This window comes from Barbatula barbatula (genome assembly GCF_947034865.1).
Source record: "Barbatula barbatula genome assembly, chromosome: 12".
In the NCBI taxonomy this organism is placed as follows: domain Eukaryota; kingdom Metazoa; phylum Chordata; class Actinopteri; order Cypriniformes; family Nemacheilidae; genus Barbatula; species Barbatula barbatula.
In genome coordinates, this window is record NC_136775.1 from 16,063,199 (window position 1) to 16,084,607 (window position 21,409).

Sequence of the window (21,409 nt, forward strand, 5' to 3'; positions counted from 1 at the left end):
GATCGACCAGCTGGGCATCCAGGTGGACCAGAGGAAGGTGGAAACCATTCAGAACTGGGCACAACCATCATCCGTTAAAGAACTTCAAAGATCCCTCGGTTTCGCTAGCTTCAATAGAAGATTCATGAAAAACTACAGCTCCATCAGTGGACCCCTCAGCTCTTCTCTGAAAGGCCGGCCAAAGTCTCTGTCCTTATCGCCAGATGCCATTCAGGCCTTCCATCATCTCAAAGAAGCCTTCACGACCGCTCATCCCAATCCGGATCTTCCATTTGTTGTTGAGGTAGATGCATCCTCCATAGGGGTAGGAGCAGTTCTATCTCACCGGCAGGGTGAGCCTCCCAAACTCCTTCCATGTGCCTTCTCTAAGAAGCTGTCCCCAGCGGAGTGTAATTACGACATCGCCAACCGGGAACTACTCGTGTCAAACTGGCTCTGGAAGAATGGAGGCATTGGCTGGAGGGAGCGAACCAACAGTTTGAGGTCATCACAGATCACCGCAACTTGGAGTACATCAGAGAGACTCAAAGATTGAACCCTCGTCAGGCCTGCTGGGCCTTTTCTGCACTCGATTTGACTTCTTAGTCACCTACCGACCTGGTAGTAAGAACTGCAGAGCTGATGCTCTTTCCCGTCTATATCATTCCTCTACTGATGAGAGTACACCGGAACCCATTCTCCCTCGAGCCGTAATCCTAAGGAACGGCCCCCTGATCTGAACCTGAGCGGTGTTCAGCTATTGGATATCTGTGCCAGTCACAGTTTGTCCATAACGAACACCATATTCAAGCATAAGAGTGTCCATCAGTACACTTGGCACCAGGGCACCCTAGGCCGTAGGTCGATGATCGACTTTGTGGTAGTTTCATCGGACCTGTGGCCGAATGTCTTGGACACTCGGGTGAAGAGAGGGGCGGAACTGTCAACTGATCACCACCTGGTGGTGAGTTGGATCGAGGAGTTTGGTGAGGCCATGGAGAAGGACTATCGACTGGCCTGGAAGAGATTCTGGCAAACCGTCCAGCGCCTCAGGAGAGGGAAACAGTGCCCTACCAATGCTGTTTACAGTGGAGGTGGGCACCCGTTGACCTCAACTGGGGATGACCGAAAGGACCTTTCGGTCATCACATCAAAGAGTTGTCAGCTGAGGTGGCTTGGGCATCTGTTCCGGAGACTATGTCTCCTGGCTGGCCTGGGAACGCCTCGGTGTCCCCCCGGAAGAGCTAGAGGAAGTGTCTAGGGTGAGGTATGTCTGGGCATCTCTGCTTAGACTGCTGCCCCGCGACCCGGATAAGCGGAAGAAAATGAATGAATGAAGGAACAACACTGGAACATCAATTCTTTTGGAAGATGGTCTTATTTTATGATGTCTGATTGCATAAAATTTATGATAAATTTCTATATTCTATAAAATAATTCTAATAAAATTCGAGCCCCCCTGGATCCATCTTTGAGCCCCCAGTTTGAGAACCACTGCACAAAAATGCACCCCATGATGACTCATAAACGTCTACTTATGAGCATTTGTCCAAAGCAAGCCATTTGAGAATTTGTTCATTTTCAGGATACGAGGTTTGAAATAAAAAAAAATTACATTGTGGATTCTTGATATTCTTAGCAGAAAATGAGTAAAAAACGACATAATGTTCATATTTGGGTGAAATATGCCTTTAATGGGACAAAACAAAGAAAACCGGAAAAGGGGTCATTTGAATGCATGAAAAGAAACAGACTGTTGTGTTTTAGCATTGCATAAACATTTTAGGCAAAGAAGTATTATAGATGATGCAAAACTAAACATTTTCAAAACAAAAAGTAACATTACACCATTGAACTAACCAGTTAAACTATGTCTTTTAATATAAGGAAAGAGTTAAATGGCGACATTTACACAGTCCCGGATTTGACCTTGGAAAGACGACCCATTACAAAAGTACAGTACAAACGGTTTGCTTGTGTATTCAACATACATAAACCTCAAAACAAATGAATATATCAACCTGTGTTCAGTGTGTCTTTTTTGTTCCATTAGCTGAATGAACCATACAAATAAACACTTTTGTCAACATTGAGCACTTGTATTACTAGAACAACACAAGAGACAAGGCATACACACATAGAATAATTAACATTATTAACAACAGAAATGTATGTAATGTTAATGTCATAATAAAAGTCTCAGTCACAGGGTCTCTTTGATAGTGCCTGTTGGAATTACTTTCCAACATTTTTATGTGCGCTCTCCAGTGTGAGTTCTTGTGTGCCTCTCAAGATGATGTTTATGTTTAAAACTTTTCTCACACTGAGGACATGTGTATGGACGTTCTCCAGTGTGAATTCTTGTGTGCCTCTCAAGATGATGTTTATGTTTAAAACTTTTATCACACTGAGGACATGTGTATGGACACACTCCAGTGTGAATTCTCATGTGTGTTTTAAGATTTGATTTTTGCATGAAATTCTTTTCACACTGAGGACATGTGTATGAGTTCTTTCCAGTGTGAATTCTCATATGTGCCTCAAGATTTGATTTCTGTACAAATTCCTTTCCACACTGAAGACATGAATATGGATGCTCCAAAGTGTGAATTCTCACATGCACCCCAAGAGACTGTTTGTGTTTGAAACTCTTTCCACACTGGGGACATGTGTATGGGCGCTCTTCAGTGTGAGTTCTCACGTGCGCCTCAAAATTGTATTTGTGGTTAAAACTCTTTCCACACTGAGGACATGCGTATGGGCGCTCTCCAGTGTGAGTTCTCATGTGCACCACAAGATTCTGTTTGTGTTTGAAACTCTTCCCACACTGAGGACATGAGTATGGCTGCTCTCCAGTGTGAGTTCTCATGTGCACCACAAGATTCTGTTTGTGTTTGAAACTCTTTTCACACTGAGGACATATGTATGGGCGCTCTCCAGTGTGAGTTCGAAAATGTGCCTCAAAATTGTGTTTGTGTTTGAAACTCTTTTCACACTGAGGACATGCGTATGGGCGCTCTCCAGTGTGAATTCTAACGTGCGCCTCAAAATTGTGTTTGTGGTTGAAACTCTTTCCACACTGAGGACATGAGTATGGGCGCTCTCCAGTGTGAATTCTCACGTGCGCCTCAAAATTATGTTTGTGGTTGAAACTCTTTTCACACTGAGGACATGTGTATGGGCGCTCTCCAGTGTGAGTTCTCACGTGCGCCTCAAAATTGTGTTTGTGTTTGAAACTCTTTTCACACTGAGGACATGAGTATGGCTGCTCTCCAGTGTGAGTTCTCACGTGCGCCTCAAAATTGTGTTTGTGGTTGAATCTTTTTTCACACTGAGGACATGTATATGGACACTCTTCAGTGTGAATTCTCATGTGCACCTCAAGACTTGATTTCTGTGTGAAACTCTTTCCACACTGAGGACATGAGTATGGACGTTCTCCAGTGTGAATTCTCATGTGCCCTTGAAGACTTGATTTTCGTGTAAAACTCTTTCCACACTGAGGACATTTGTATAGATGCTCTTCTGTGTGAATTTTTATGTGCACCACAAGATTCTGTTGGTGTTTGAAACTCTTTCCACACTGAGGACATGTGTATGGACGTTCTTCAGTGTGAATTCTCTTGTGCTTCTCAAGATGATGTTTGTGTTTGAAACTCTTTCCGCACTGAGGACATGTGAATGGACGTTCTCCACTGTGGATTCTCATGTGTACCTCAAGATAACTTTTCAGTCTAAAACTCTTTCCACAGTGAGGACATGTGTATAGATGCTCTTCACTGTGAATTTTCATGTGACTGTCAAGCTTTGATTTGTATTTGTGACTCTTTCCACACTGAGGACAGTTGTAAGAGGTGCCTGCTTGTGTTCTTTGCTTTCTTTTTGGAAAGAGAATCTTGTTTGTCTGTAAACTACTTGAAGCCATTTCTTGCATTTCAGGATTCCGAGGATTCTGACACTGATGTTTCTTCACTTCATTCAGTTCATGACTTTATCCTTCAACGAATCTGAAATGGACCAAAATAACTATGTTTTTAATATTATAGATTACATTTGAATGTTTTTGATTTTCTTCTGTCATTTCCAAATAATAAACATAAAATAATAAAATCTGAGATATGCGATATACTTCTATAACAGTGGTTTAAAAACCAGGAAATTAAAACGTTAATATAAATTAGTTTACATTTCGTGTTTTAAATACAATTCAATTTTTTTAATACTTGATTGATAAATACAGAATACATCTCAGCCTATGTGCAATTTTAATATAGTATGAATTTATTGTTTATTTATCATTGGTCGATGTAACTCAGATTGGCAGCTCAAACACAGAGCGTGAGCAGACAGATGCTTGAGTCTCTCTCTCTCTCTCACTTACGACAAGCTGCGTGTAAAATAAATTTCTTATGTATTTCTGAACTTAAATGCTGTTTAAAGCTGTTATTATTGCTGTAAATTGCTAATTCAACACGCGTCTGCGGTAGCGGTTGCGTGCAGGCCTCATCGTGTGAAGACCGAAGAGTGTCGAGACACACCGACGGGACTTGAGTATTGCACTTCTTTTGTACCTCTACCATAACCACACTTTCTCCCACAGCCCTCGCATCACAGGAAGGGGCGGAGGCACCGGTCTACTTATCCCCAAAGACTGGAAATTCAAACAGCTAACACCCTTGTGCGACAACAGCTCCTTTGAGTTTCATGCTGTTACTATCACCCACCCTGTTAAAAGTCATTTTGTAGTTATCTATCGTCCCCCAGTTGAGCTTGGACGTTTCTTGGAGGAGCTGGATGTGCTTCTTTCATCCTTCCCTGAGGATGGTACTCCTCTGGTGGTACTAGGAGACTTCAACATCCACATTGGAAAGCCACAGACTGCTGACTTCATTAACCTGACTGCATCATTTCTCCTCAAGCAGGTTTTCACATCAGCAACCCACAAGTCTGGACACCATCTAGATAGGATCTTCACAAGGTACTGCTCCACTCATAACTCGGGTCACCCCACTGCACACGTCCGATCACCTCATCGTCACCCTCGACCTCACCGCTCCGGTCATCGCATATGTCTTACCGATGGTCACTTTCCGGCGCAACCTGCGGTCCTGCTCTGGTTGTGCCTGCTCTGACCCACATCATCAACTCTTCGCTCACCACTGGGACATTTCCAACAGCGTTCAAAGAGGCCCGCATCACACCACTACTGAAGAAACCCACCCTTAACCCAACACTGCTAGAAAACTACAGGCCGGTTTCCCATCTTCCCTTCATTGCCAAAGCTCTGGAGCGAGTTGTGTTCAATCAGCTCTCCTCATTTCTCATGCGAAACAACCTCCTGGACAGCAATCAGTCTGGTTTCAAGAGCGGTCATTCCACAGAGACTGCACTGCTCTCAGTCACCGAAGCCCTGAGACTGGCAAACGCATCATCCATGTCATCTGTGCTCATCCTACTGAATCTGTCAGCTGCTTTTGACACTGTGAATCATCACATTCTCCTATCTTCTCTCAGTGCGAAGGGTGTCTCTGTAATGGCGTTGCAATGGTTCGAGTCCTACTTCTCGGGTAGGTCATTCAGAGTATCCGTGAGGGGTGCCACAGGGCTCAGTGCTTGGACCGCTACTCTTCTCCATTTACATGAAATCCCTCGGCTCGATCATTCAGAAGCATGGCTTCTCCTATCACTGCTATGCGTATGACACAACTCTACTTGTGATTTCAACCGGACGATCCAAAGGTCTCTGCTCGCATCGCAGCATGCCTGAGTGACATCTCGCTTTGGATGAAGGATCATCACCTGCAGCTGAACCTTGCAAAAACAGAACTGCTTGTGATCCCAGCCAACCCAAAGATTCACCACAATCTTGCCATTCAACTAGGCTCATTAACTATTACACCGTCCAGCACAGCCAGAAACCTGGGGGTGGTAAGCGATGATCGGCTTAAACTCACAAGTCATGTTGCCAGCACCACCCGGTCCTGTAGATTCATCCTCTACAACATTAGGAAAATTAGACCTTTCCTATCAGAGCACGCTACACAAGTCCTAGTCCAGGCTCTTGTCCTGTCCAAACTGGATTATTGCAATGCGCTTCTGGCTGGACTTCCTGCTTGCACAATCAAACCTCTGCAGATGATCCAGAATGCGGCGGCAAAAGTGGTCTTCAATGAACCGAAGAGAGTGCATGTAACTCTGCTCTTCATCAGGTTACACTGGCTCCCTGTTGTCGCCCGCATAAAGTTCAAAGCCGTGGTACCATCCCAAAAAGGAAAAAAAGTCACTCTCCTGTACCTTCTCTGGATCTGTTCCACATTGGTGGAATGATCTACCTGCTGTTACAAGATCAGCAGACTCTGTTGCCATCTTTAAAAAAACGCCTGAAAATGCATCTCTTCCGTCAACGCGTCATTGATTGATTTAACCTAATTCTTTTCCTTTTCTTCTTATAAAAAAAAGAAATACCAACCTCACTATTCTTAGCTTTGTATACTGTGCTATGCTTTAATGGACTAGTTTTGATGCACTTATGTATTTTGTTGCCTATGCTGTTATAATTGCATCCAGGGTTTCCTCATCTGTAAGTCGCTTTGGATAAAAGTGTCTGCTAAATGACTAAATGTAAATGTACTCCAGGATAAATCAATGAAGCAAACTGTAACACAACACAGACAAACGAACAATGCCACTCGTGAACTGAGGTGAAACAGGAGGTTTTAATGCAAACAGGTGAATCCAACAGAAGGTAAACAGGGTAACATCCACGGAAACAAAGGGCAGGAACTAGTGAACACAAAATAACAACTAGACCTTACAATCACTGGAACCTAACACACGGGTTTAAGGTGTGCTGAACTGGCCGTTTGTATTATTGTATACTGTTGTTCTACTTATGAAGTTCTACTTATGAAGTTTGCATGGTTTTTACATTCGAAAACATCAAAATAAATAAGTAATAGGCTTTTTTCTACCCTGGTTTTAAGGCTGGATGGAGAAATGCTCTGTTTGAATGGGCATGTCGCATAGAATACTTGGAAGTAAACGCCCACTGCTATGATTGGATAGCAGTTTGGGTAGTTCTCCCTCATATTAATTTATCTGAATTTGTGCATGTCAATAAGAATGTGCGCATTTGTGGATCCTGTGACGCCCGTACATACATCCTGTTCGGTTCACTTGGATTTTGAGACTTTCTTTACGCGGTTTTGCATTGGACAATCCACACACACGCAACTGCAGATCCATGCGCAACCGTGCAAAAAATGAGAACTACCACTAGATGGCAGGCTTACTGAAACCATAGGTGCTGGTCATATCATTAGGATATCATCAAAAAGTTGATGTATTTCAGTATTTCCATTCAAAAATTGAAACTTATATATTATATTCATTCATTACGCGCAGACTGATACATTTCAAATGTTTATTTTAATTGTGATTATTATAACTGACAACTACTGAAAAACCCTAAATTGATTTGCACTACAGAACTGTGTAGTTCTGTGTGTATTAACTTTAATAACTGCATTAACTCATCTACTGCACTGTAACTTTAATAACTGCATTAACTCATGTACTGCACTGTAACTTTAATAACTGCATTAACACTGTAATAACTGCATTAACTCATCTACTGCACTGTAACTTTAATAACTGCATTAACTTATCTACTGCACTGTAACTTTAATAACTGCATTAACACTGTAATAACTGCATTAACTCATCTACTGCACTGTAACTTTAATAACTGCATTAACTCATCTACTGCACTGTAACTTTAATAACTGCATTAACTCATCTACTGCACTGTAACTTTAATAACTGCATTAACTCATCTACTGCACTGTAACTTTAATAACTGCATTAACACTGTAATAACTGCATTAACTCATCTACTGCACTGTAACTTTAATAACTGCATTAACTCATCTACTGCACTGTAACTTTAATAACTGCATTAACACTGTAATAACTGCATTAACTCATCTACTGCACTGTAACTTTAATAACTGCATTAACTCATCTACTGCACTGTAACTGTGATAACTGCATTAACTCATCTACTGCACTGTAACTTTAATAACTGCATTAACTCATCTACTGCACTGTAACTTTAATAACTGCATTAACTCATCTACTGCACTGTAACTGTAATAACTGCATTAACTCATCTACTGCACTGTAACTTTAATAACTGCATTAACTCATCTACTGCACTGTAACTTTAATAACTGCATTAACTCATCTACTGCACTGTAACTGTAATAACTGCATTAACTCATCTACTGCACTGTAACTGTAATAACTGCATTAACTCATCTACTGCACTGTAACTTTAATAACTGCATTAACTCATCTACTGCACTGTAACTTTAATAATTGCATTAACTCATCTACTGCACTGTAACTTTAATAACTGCATTAACACTGTAATAACTGCATTAACTCATCTACTGCACTGTAACTTTAATAACTGCATTAACTTATCTACTGCACTGTAACTTTAATAACTGCATTAACACTGTAATAACTGCATTAACTCATCTACTGCACTGTAACTTTAATAACTGCATTAACTCATCTACTGCACTGTAACTTTAATAACTGCATTAACTCATCTACTGCACTGTAACTTTAATAACTGCATTAACTCATCTACTGCACTGTAACTTTAATAACTGCATTAACACTGTAATAACTGCATTAACTCATCTACTGCACTGTAACTTTAATAACTGCATTAACTCATCTACTGCACTGTAACTTTAATAACTGCATTAACACTGTAATAACTGCATTAACTCATCTACTGCACTGTAACTTTAATAACTGCATTAACTCATCTACTGCACTGTAACTGTGATAACTGCATTAACTCATCTACTGCACTGTAACTTTAATAACTGCATTAACTCATCTACTGCACTGTAACTTTAATAACTGCATTAACTCATCTACTGCACTGTAACTGTAATAACTGCATTAACTCATCTACTGCACTGTAACTTTAATAACTGCATTAACTCATCTACTGCACTGTAACTTTAATAACTGCATTAACTCATCTACTGCACTGTAACTGTAATAACTGCATTAACTCATCTACTGCACTGTAACTGTAATAACTGCATTAACTCATCTACTGCACTGTAACTGTAATAACTGCATTAACTCATCTACTGCACTGTAACTTTAATAACTGCATTAACTCATCTACTGCACTGTAACTGTAATAACTGCATTAACTCATCTACTGCACTGTAACTTTAATAACTGCATTAACTCATCTACTGCACTGTAACTTTAATAACTGCATTAACTCATCTACTGCACTGTAACTTTAATAACTGCATTAACTCATCTACTGCACTGTAACTTTAATAACTGCATTAACTCATCTACTGCACTGTAACTTTAATAACTGCATTAACTCATCAACTGCACTGTAACTTTAATAACTGCATTAACTCATCTACTGCACTGTAACTTTAATAACTGCATTAACTCATCTACTGCACTGTAACTTTAATAACTGCATTAACTCATCTACTGCACTGTAACTTTAATAACTGCATTAACTCATCTACTGCACTGTAACTTTAATAACTGCATTAACTCATCTACTGCACTGTAACTTTAATAACTGCATTAACTCATCTACTGCACTGTAACTGTAATAACTGCATTAACTCATCTACTGCACTGTAACTTTAATAACTGCATTAACTCATCAACTGCACTGTAACTTTAATAACTGCATTAACTCATCTACTGCACTGTAACTTTAATAACTGCATTAACTCATCTACTGCACTGTAACTTTAATAATTGCATTAACTCATCTACTGCACTGTAACTTTAATAACTGCATTAACTCATCTACTGCACTGTAACTTTAATACCTGCATCTATTAACTTTATGAGAAAATGCTTTGTCTTTGAGATTAAAACGCTTTATCAATTTGGGATTTTCATTAGTTGTCAGTTATAATCATCACAATTAAAATAAATAAACATTTGAAATGTATTAGTCTGCGTGTAATCAGGGCCGCTGCTAGCCATTTTGGTGCCCTAAGCATACTTCCATTATGATAATCCCCCCCTAAAGGTGCAAACTTTTCTTCAGTAAACAGAATAGCAAAACAAAAAACGATCAATGTTTAACAATAAAATCTCAAATCAGATTGCAAGCTGCACCGAAATTAAAGTTGTTCGCCCCGCATGGGCTTCGAACCAACGTCGGTCCGAATGGGAGACGGGCACATGAGGGAGAGCCTATTGCCACTTACAGGTAAGTGTTGTTAAACTGGCTGACAGTAAAGGATTCTGAATATGCTAGAGTTTGATAACAACAAAGATAGACATTAAATTATTTGAATGGAATAGTAGTTATATTACAAGAACATAAATTGAATTAGCACTAAGCCAAACACTTGCGTTTAAAATATGATTGTTATTCATTCTCTTTATTAAGATGAAACTGCCTCAGAATCAACTCAACAGAGTAAAAGTGAAGGTCTTGGAACTGAGCCAGAGACAGGAAAAGTTCAGAATGAGAAAGAAAGGCAATGCAATGAGACAGAGAGGGAAGCGACGGACGCAGAACAGGAAGAAATGGAGAGTTCCCTTTCTGTCGGTCTCTCGACGTTGTGTCGAAGCCGACAGATGGGGTTCGCCCTTGAGAACCAATCATCTCTGACTATTTTGAAAAGGCCAATGAAATTGGCGAATGAAATTTGCATGCCGGGCTCCGCCCCCGGATATCCGGGTATAAAGGGGAGCCGGCGTGCTCATTCATTCACCTTTTGTGCTTCGGAGCCTTCGCATCTGATGACATTCTTCGAATTGCCGGTTTCTACGACGCGGTGCAGCGGAGATTCCCCTGGGCGTCCTGGCAGTTCCTGAGGTATTTTTCTAAAAGAGCAATTTCCTCAGCGTGGCATTGCCCGCTGATCTCTTGGGTGCAGTACACTCATCGAGGACGGGGACGGACACGGTGGTTGCCGCAAGTGTTCGGGGGTCCGACCACTGTGGTAGCCTCATGGATTCGTCCTGCCCGCACGGCGCGCGGATGGCTATTCAGACGTTGCGTCACTGCGCGCGGATGGCTAGTCAGACGTTGCGTCACTGCGGGCGGACGGCTATTCAGACGTTGCGTCACGTTGGCTATGTTCTGTCAAGAGCAAGCCACCACCTCGTTTGCTTCCCGTTCTGTGACCGCAGCGGCTACGGCCCTGCCGTCAGCGGCGGCGAGCAGCGAGGGTGATGTGGGGATTATCGTGAGCGTTAATCCGTCAGCCGGTCGGCTCGCGGACCGCTCGCGCCCCGTCTCGCTTGTTTAGCAGGTCCCCAAGGATGGTCCTAAGCCATCTTATTCCTCAGCCACGCGCTCGGACACGAGCCGTGGAGATGAGGTGTCTCTTGCAACATCGGAGCGCGACCTGCTGGCATCAGACTCTGGCGATTCCCTGAAGCTCCCTCCCTCGGGAGGTCGAGCACAGGTGAGAGCAGACGTCAAGATGTCAGCCATGCTCGCTCGGACCGCCGTGAGCGTCGGGTTGCGGTGCAGCCCTGGTGCTCGCGGCTGGGTACTCGCACATTGGGCCCGGCTCAAGTGCCAAGTTTTACCGAGCTGCATAAGGAGTTCAGTAGGACCTGGAGCGCCCCCTTCGGCGCGCTTCCGTCTAGCTGACTCTATCGCCCTCTCTTCCCTCGGGGCGGGGAGGCAGCTAGGGACTATGTCAATGCACCCTGGGTGGAGCATGCAGTCGCGGGTATCCGCAGACGGCGGCCACCTGGGGAGCTTGACCTAGGCTCACCGTCCAGGGCATGTAAGGTCTCGACATCTCTGGTGTTGAGGCTGGCAGTGCCGTGGACCAAGCTGCCTCCACTCTTACGCCATGGCCACCCTGCAGGCCAGGGCGCTAAAGAGAGCCCCACGGGGTAAGACCGACCCAAGTAGTGCCGCCGCCGACTGGCCCTCCGGGGACCGCGGTGGCAGCGCAGGCTGGGTCGGACGATGTCCACATCAGTGGCCCGGAAAAATGCCTCGGACCCAATCTTGCGCAGGGGGGCGAGCTCGAGAAAGGCCACTTTCCCGACTCCCCTCTCGCAAGGTCGGCTGATTGGTGGCGCTGTCAAGGACTGCTCCAGCAGCCTTTTGACAGTGTAGAAACAGACCGGCCTGCTGTGACCCGGCCGCCTTTCGGCCGTCGAGGTCTCGCACGTGGTCTGCCCCCAGCAGCCCTGGCCTTCTCCAGCGTCGACTCCGGTTCCGGTGCCCCCGCAGGTGGCCCCCCGGAGGAAGACGTCGAGAGAAGGACCACCTAGAGAGATTGAACCATCGGGCCCGACCCAGCCTGGTTGCTGGATGGTCGGAATGGGGCGGTCCCTGCCGTGTCCCAAACACCTTCTGGGCCCCTTCGGGGGCCTAGTCCCCGCCTTCTCACAAGGAGAGGTCTCTCTCTGGGTCCCACTTGCAGCCGCTCTCACCCTCTGTAAGATGGTGTTCGGCAACTCGACGTTGCGTCGTGGCGGCACGCAATGACGAGTATAAAGCAGCCCTCAGCACTCTCGCTTCGACGGTGCGTCGAGCTGCGCCATCGCCTGGCAGGTGATTTAGCGGAGCTGTTTCCCCCGGGGGGAACAGCACTGCTAGTCATTGAACCAACCCCCGCGGGTTGATGAAGTAGATCGCAGCCCCCCCTGTGAGGTCTCTGGGTGCTTGGTTAGCATTTCAAACCATCACGGTGGCTGGGAGTGTGGTCCGTCTCGGCATTCGATCCAGCTCGCCAGACCTCCGCCGGACTTCAGGCATCCTCTTACCTCAGCAGAGGCAGGGATGTTCCTGTGCTCCAGGCCGGGGCTGCCACCCCTCTGGCGAAGGCGATCGAACCGTCCCCTCGGCCGAGATGTCCAGTGGCTTCGACAGCCACACTTCATCATCCCCAAAACCAGGGGTCGCTGCATACCGTGAGCAGCACCTTGCAAGGGTGCCGTTCGGGAGGCGCAGAAGCGCGTCCTGGTGTCTGTCAGAGGCCAGGCGTGGTTCATGACAACTGACCGCATACTCTCATGTACAGTTTCCCTCGGCACTGTCGAGGGGCTGGCATGTCAGTAACGGGTCAGCCGGGAAAAAGAGAGCAGCTCTCCCTGGCGCGGAGCTCCCCTTTTTCCTGGTAGAGAACTCAACACTGTCTCCATGACGGCGTGCTCGCTCACGAGCACGCACAGTCAGTGCTGAGCTGCTTGAACTTTCAGGCAGCAGCCAGCGGTCCCCTGAAATCAGTTTCAGAGGCTCCTGGGCATGGTGTCCTCGGGGGTGGCCTGTCCCCCTCGGGTTGACGCACATGGGACCGCGACAGCACTGACTACAGAGATGAGTTCCCTGGAGAGCGTGGCGCACTGGCAGTAGGCGTATCGTCATGACGCCTGCTGCCGTCGCATCCTAACCCCGAGCAGGTCTTGAGGCCGGTCGTGGAACGACAGACGCCTCCCTACGGGGCGCGGGTGCGGTGTGCAACGGGCGCGCAGTGTCGGGTCGCTGGACGGGCCCCCGCCTGCGTTGGCAGATCACTGCCTTCAAGTTGCTAGCTGTCCTGCTTGCACTGATGAGGCTCCGGCCTTTCGTGCAGAGCCAGCATACTGGCCCGGACAGCACGACCGGCGTAGCGTACTAAACCTCAGGGTGGCATTCGCTCGCTGCAGTCATCGCAACTCGCCCAAAAACGCCTCCTCCCGTGGAGACAGCAGGTGGCAAGGCCCCTGCAGGTCACAAGCCCACCGGGTGTCCTGAACCAGACAGCCAAGCGCTCTCTCGTCAGTTGACACCCCGTGGGAAGTGATGACTCCACCCCTGCGGGCTGGCCTGGGTGTGGTTTGGGCGGGCACAGGGGGACCTGTCGCCTCCCTGAACACCACCCAGTACCGCTGGGCATTCCTTGGACGAGGACCCCCTCGACACGGAGGCCCTAGCGTGCAGCCTCCAGTGGAGACAGCAGGTGGAAAAGCCCCGGCATGTCACACGCCCACCGGGTGTCCTGAACCAGACAGCCAAGCGCTTTCTCGACAGTTGACGCCTCGTGGGAAGTGACGACTCCACCCCTGGTGGAGACAGCAGGTGGCAAGGCCCCTGCGTTTCACACGGCCACCGGGTGTCCTGAACCAGACAGCCAAGCGCTCTCTCGTCAGTTGACACCTCGTGGGTAGTGACGACTCCACCACTGCGGCCGGCTTGGGTGTGGTTTGGGCGGGCACAGGTGGACCTGTTGCCTCCCTGAACACCACCCAGCGCCGCTGGGCACTCCCTGGTCGAGGCCCCCCCTCGACACGGAGGCCCTAGCGCGCAGCTGGCCGCGGGACAAGCGGAACTACGGTTCCCCCAGTGAGCTTCATTGCGCAGGTCCTGTGCAAGGTCTGGGTAGGGAGTATCAAGTGCTGCTAGTTGCGCCTTACGGGCCCAACTACACTTGGTCCTCGGAGCTAATACTCCTGACGACAACTCCCCCTGGCCAAATCCCCTGGCGAAGGGCCTACTCGCAGGGGGTGGACACGTTGTGGCATTCGAGCCGGACCTCTGGGTCTGGCTCCTGGATGGGACGAGGAGTTCCTGGATGACCTACCCCCCTCAGTGGTGGAGACTGTCACTCAGGCAAGGGCCATGCCCACAAGGCTGGATGCCTTTAAGTGGCGCCCCTTCTCGTCCTGGTGCTCTTCTCGAGGAGAAGACCCGCGGAATTGCTCGCTCAGGAACGTGCTGTCCTATTGCAGGAGAGGCTGGGGAGTAATCTCCCCTTCCACATTGGAACGTGGGTACCCGCTGTCGCGGTTATCACGTACCAGTTGCTGGTGAGCCTCTGGGGCGGCATGACCTGATTATTAGGTTCCTCTAGGGCGCGAGGGGCTAAGGCCTCGTCCGCGCCCCGTACCCTCTTGGGACCTTAAGGTGGACCTTTGGGTCCCCTTTTTTTCGGGCCCTGCCGAGAGCCCCTTCCTCGTTCCGCGAGGGGGGTTGGCTCTCCTGCTGGGGCTCGAGTCCATCCAGAGGGTGAGGCACCTGCAAGCATTCCGTGTCCACCGATTGCCAAAATTCAGGCCCGGTGACTCTCACGTGATCCTGAGACCCCGGCCGACTTACGTGTCCAAAGTTCCGCCGCCCCCCTTTGGGAACTAGGTGGTGAACTTGCAGGCGCTCCCACACCGGGAGAAAGACCCAACCTGTACGTGAGGTGTCCAGTAAGCGCATTGCGCCTCTACTCGAACCACACGGAGGGCTTCAAGGCCCTGAGCAGCTCTTGTCTGTTTTGTAGGTCAGCAACGGGAGTGCTGTCTCCAAGGAGAGTTGTCGCGCCGGATCGCACACGCCGTCACTACGGCGTGCCGATCCTAGCCCGTGCCCATTTGAGTGACGGTACACTCCGCTCGGGGTGTGGCCTCCTCGTGGGCATCGGCTCAGTGCGCCTCTCTGGCAGACATCTGTAGAGTTGCGGGTTGGGCTACGCTATACCTCGCAGAGGCTTGCAAACCTCCGTGGGGACTCGGCAGCTCGAGTCTTGCCAACAGGTGAGACCAGCAGTTGTGGGGCGTACGCCTGCGCATAGCGCCTTTCCCCTTCTTAGGTGGATCAGTGCGCTATGGGCTGCCTCCCTTCTTTCCCCAAGGGTGAAGAATAGGCAGTCCGTCCTTCCATCAATAAGCACTCAGGGCGGCGGGCTCGGCGGAGCAGCCCTGCCGCCTATGGCCGGGTATCAAGCTGAGTTATTACATATAGCTCTAACCGGACCTAGTGCCCCACACGTAGTAACCCCCCACTAGGGTGGTTCCGTCTGAGATGTCGTCATGAGATGGTTCCCCACGTGGCAACCCATGACCTCCCCCAGGTGGACATCCACCTTGCGGCATTCCGCACATACCTCCCATGAGTTCTCCCCTATTTGGTGAGACCATGTTGGTGTCGCCACTGTATTCCCCCCTAGGGTGGGAAGTGGTCTCCGTAGCGCACGTCCTCATTGAAGGAACAGCGCTTACCCAGTAGCCCTACGACTGGATGGCCCTCGCCAATGGGGCCGTCTGAGTTGGCAGAGGGCAGGGGCTACTCATCTTTGCCAAAAGCTCTGGGAGCCCCTGCCTGCCCACTGGAAGGTTACAAATTTCGCGATAGCGCTCACGTGTGGCTCGCCCAGGCCGGTCAACGTCGCTTCGCTAGAGATTGTGACGCGGCTAGTGCCGTGGCGTTTTCCATAGGAACCCCATCTGTCGGCTTCGACACAACGTCGAGAGACCGACAGAAAGGGAACGTCTCGGTTACGTATGTAACCTCTGTTCCCTGATGGAGGGAACAAGACGTTGTGTCCTTCTTGCCACGACAATAGCCGTCCGCTGCAGCAGTCACGAGATGCTCTCAGGCTCCTCAGCACAAAAGGTGAATGAATGAGCACGCCGGCTCCCCTTTATACCCGGATATCCGGGGGCGGAGCCCGGCATGCAAATTTCATTCGCCAATTTCATTGGCCTTTTCAAAATAGTCAGAGATGATTGGTTCTCAAGGGCGAACCCCATCTGTCGGCTTCGACACAACGTCTTGTTCCCTCCATCAGGGAACAGAGGTTACATACGTAACCGAGACGTTTTCCACTCTTCATTCACAAGCTCACAAAAAAGTGCCCATGAAATTTTGGAAACATTTAAGGAGTTTGATGCTCGTGTTGTGTTTCTAACACTTTTTAAGCGGCTGACAATCTTTGCAACACTCCCTGTCTCAACAGCCCCTGTTGAACGCTCATTCTCGAAGTTGAAGCTGGTGAAAACTAAACTTCGTAATGTGTGTGGACAAGAACGACTCTCTGATCTTCTGCTTTTGGCCATTGAAAAAGTCATCCCAATCATAAAAGATGAGGTCATTAAGATCTTTCAGCAAATGGTACCAAATAGAAAGGTTTTGCCATAAAAGGAAACCAAACCAAAAAGTCTAAAATGTATTTGAGCGTGTGCTGAATAATTTTTTTACTGTATATTTTCTAATCACTGGATAATTTGTGTTAACAAGCAACCACCCCCTTAGTGCCCCTATTTTTGGTTTAGGCCACTGCCCCTCAAAATGTCTGTGCACGGCCCTGCATACCACCGACCTAGCATAGTTTTATTTCCTAATCAAATAAGAAAAACAAAACATTGAACGCACTAGCAGCCATCCTCCCAAGATGGCGCAACATTCAACGCCGTGTGACGTTGATTAAGAAACTATGTAGAGGGTGTGCACAGACATCACTTCGCGCCAGGACACGCCCCCCTTGAGCGCAATGACACGTTCCCGAGTGGAAAAACACGTAGCAAAATGGCCGAGGAATATAGGAGAAACAAAGAAGCCAGGATTAAAATAAGCAATTATTTGCTGAAATTACAAGCAGCTGGACTAGCCGGTAGTCTTTACGGCTTCCCTACGACTGACAAAGGAATCAGGTGTTCCTGAACACTGAAATGTGGAGCGGAATTGCGTTTCCTGATATTGTAAGCAGTCATTTTGCTGAGTGTTTTGCCACCTAGGGGGGTGCGCTCCGGCGTGCTCAGGTGGTAAAGTGACGACACATCCATAGTACACGATCCGTTCCACCTGTACGATCCGTTCGCGCATATGCACAACGACCTTGTAGAAACCGCTTATGCGCAAATGATGATTTTGTTTTGCGACGATCTGTTCCACGCTTGCGCAGCTTTGTTCTGTCAAGTCAGTTGGAAATACTGTAATGTTTCCCCTGACTTTGTAGTTCTTTCTTCATGTAAATTAATCGAGTCTAGTTAGACATACGCGTTATGTTCCTTATTGGTTTCTGTAAACGCCATATAAGGGATTATTTCACTATCGTAACGTTAGATTAAATGGATAGATATATTAGCCTATATAGACCCATACTAATAAACTACTACATTTAAAGTTAATAGTATTATCAGATTTTAATAAAAACGGCACAGGCCGTCTTTGACAATAATACTGACCTCAGATCGAAACATAAAGTAAAAAGACATGAAACGGCAATGAATCGCAAAATGGAGTTTGGATTAAAGAGAAGATTTGCAGTCGATACAAAATACTTTATTCCACATGTAACCAAAATCATCTATGTTCATGTAAAAACTATTATTTTAGATTGGCAACCACATAGACACATCGTAATGGTAACGTAAGCAACATTTAAAAACAGACTCGCCGTGAAAGGTTAAACGTTAGCCTACAAAACAAAAAATATGCCGCCATATGTTTCATCGCCGGCGTCACGGTACCAATAGTGTATTTTTTATTTATTTATTTTTTTTATTGAAGAAACATATGCAAATATACAGAACACTCAGAAGAGTATCAAAAAGGGTAACATAAAAGATAAAGGTTACAGGGTAATTACAAAATAAATATCGTACAGCTTTACATGAGGAATTTATATTAATAATATAATACAATAATAATACTAATCCTGAGTATCAAAACCATTACAAAGTAATTGTTCATACAATTTCAGAAATCTATTACATTTTTTGTTTTTAGATAAACTAAAAGATTCAAGCAGTGAGTCTATTTCCACCAAAAAGTGAGAAAAGGTAGGGGGTGACCCCATACATTTTTATGGATGAAAAATTTGCCAAATAAAATAAAAAAGTTAAAAATGTATTCTTTCGATGTGTGGGAGTCAGTATAATAACAAATAATATCTGTCAAGTTGAAAGAGTGCGTATGAGGTATTATTCCGATGGGAAAATACGTTAGACCAAAATTTCTGAACCAAATTGCAAGAATAAAACAAATGTATTAATGTTTCATCTTTATCCCCACAAAACGAACAAGCACTAGAGATATCAATATATTTGGACAACGTTACAATGTTAGGATATATCTTATGTAATATTTTAAAGTGGACTTCTTTGGACTTGTTGGGAATAAAATATCTATATGGTAATAACCACGCTCTTCTCCATTCAGTATTTTCTACAAAGGCAGCCCAATGTGATCTGCCTCTAGGGCAAATTAGATCTCTTTTTTGAAAAACCTGGCGAATATGCTTATTATTGCATTTCTTATCATAAATGCTAATGCCATCCAACAATAAAGCCGATTCCCTCGTATCATTTTGGCTGTATAATAAGTGACTTTTAATCAGTTGCACTAGACCTGTAGGAATAGCTTTAAGTACAGTATTGTATTCCTTAAAAGGAATAGGGAAGTCATGGACAGTCATGAAGCGTTCATAAGACAAGATGTTGCCAGAATTGTCAAATAAAGAGATGATATGAATTAAACCTCTATTAAACCAATTAGAGAAAAAGAGAGATTGGTAGTGTATGGAAACATGACGGTATTTTTAATACGTAATAACGCGCATGCTCAGAACGGATCGTGCAGGTGGAACGGATCGCGTACTGACAAACGGTCACGGTGTTAGCCGGGTGCCAACGTCATATCTATGGTCAACGTGACTGGATGATGAAAAGTTACAGTTTACAAAAGTGTCTTTTTGGAAACAAAAAAGCCACATTTTAACACAAAAACTATACTTTTTAAAAGTGTAATACACATAATGTTTTACTTACAGGTTGGGGTTCGGAGACGCTTGCTCCAAGTAGGAAAGTCTCAAAGCAAAACTGCTTTCTTACACACAGAGCACAGCGTCTTCTTCGTGTGTTGTAAACGTATGAAGACCAGAGATACTCTTATTATAGAGACGGAAGGGTCTGAATTACTTTCAATTGGAGAACCCGTAACCAACCATTCAGAAACTAGCATCCGGTCTATTATCCTGTCTTCCGCTGAAGCCACGGCGTTAGAATGAGCCGTTACGCTTTCTTGCCTAATGGTTGTAGGTTTTCGTTTTAAAGGGCTTTGTGTGGACAACTGATAACCCAAGACTTCCGTTGTCAAAATAAAAGTCACATCAAGCAACGTAGACCTTACCATTTTTTATTTTAGCAAGGCTTTCTGTTTACTCTTCGTGATTATTTATATGTAGGATTACAACATTTAATGCCTGTTTTAATTATACCTCGTTGCTTTAAAACATGATGATAATAAAGACATTTTTATATTTGGAGGAGATATCCAAAATCTCTTATAATATTTTAAAATTTGCCATTAGGGAAAACACAAACAGCCCCACATACAGTAGAAGAGAAGTTAAAAATAGCGTAAAAGCTTTCTCTTTGCAAAAAACTGTATTGTATAAAAATTGATTAATGTACATAAAAGATACATGTGTACTGTTTAATTGTTTCTAAAGAACCAAAACATAATTTCTAAGTAAGCTACAACAGAACAGACACTGAATGATAGTATACCAGAGGCTCTGCACTGTAATATTAAACACATGCTCAGAATGAGAGCAAAGTAGAAAATCAAACACAGGAGATCAGCCAGAACAATCAATTTAGGAAGCTCAGACTAAGGCTGAAACACACAAATTTACAGTGTAACTGCACAAACCATTAAGAAAATACCACAGTGACGAGTGCAAATCACAAAAAGTTGATTGATGAGGATCTTGTGGACATCAGATACATAGATACCCAGTGTGAATAATGACCATCAGAAATTGAATTTCAGACAAAGTTATAATACATTTTATGAAAAATATATATATCTTGCGAATGCTAGGTAGCGCTGTCTTTTGACTTACATTGCATTATCCTATACATTTATACAAAGTTATCTCCAATCCCCTGGGATTGAAACCACAGCCTTGCATTGTTAACGCAATGCTCTCACCACTGAGCTACAGGAATCTTTACAGCATTTTCCAGATTCTGCAAGGGCGATGTAAACTTTTGGCCTCAACTGTAGGTATATTTTTCCATGGATTTTTTTACTTAAATTTAAACAGCAAAACCTCATGAACGGCCTTACCAATCATTACTGAAGAATCAAGAATGGACACCAAGCTCTTTGTTCCTCAATATCTTCCTGTTGCATTCTGCATGGGTCTGGATCACTCCTCCTTTTTTACATTAACATTTTTTACAAAACTGAACATCTCTGTTGTATGTAAAACAGACCTGCCAAAACAACATTTACATATTAATAACTTTGAGCAAGTTAATTAAAAATATTTTATTTGTAGTTGTATAAGATTGTAGTATAATACATTTGAAAAGTTCCAAAATGAGATAACTGTTAGTTAGCTGTATTTTTTAGTTATTATGGCTTAAATAATAACAAACCACCTGCAGTTTGATCACTAGTAATTGGAATGTACAACCAAAAAACATGATTTTTGAATAATTTCTCTCATTTTGGAGACAAACTGAGTGAAGTGTGTGATTTCACTTTATTTATTATGACTCGACTTGTATACTTAAATGTTCTGATTTCTTTGTATGAATTCAATATTTGGCTTGAGGGCTACATCTGGTGGAAATTTTGTGTCAATAGCCCACTTAGAAATCCCCTTACTGA

General features: G+C 45.2%; 1 protein-coding gene across 1 annotated transcript; it reads right to left on the bottom strand.

The window, feature by feature from the left end:
* Positions 1–1,655: 1,655 nt before the first annotated feature.
* Positions 1,656–19,860, bottom strand: LOC306901373 (uncharacterized protein). Its single transcript, XM_079469058.1, has 2 exons — positions 19,555–19,860; positions 1,656–3,986 (listed from the first exon to the last, which is right to left on the bottom strand). The coding sequence occupies exon 2, from the start codon at positions 3,911–3,913 to the stop codon at positions 2,231–2,233; it is 1,683 nt and encodes a 560-aa protein (XP_079325184.1). The 5' UTR covers positions 3,914–3,986; positions 19,555–19,860; the 3' UTR covers positions 1,656–2,230.
* Positions 19,861–21,409: the final 1,549 nt, after the last annotated feature.

What these genes read in the sequence shown, in the direction of transcription:
- LOC306901373 (XM_079469058.1), bottom strand. Translation starts at nt 3,913, where the DNA reads ATGCAAGAAATGGCTTCAAGTAGTTTACAGACAAACAAGATTCTCTTT.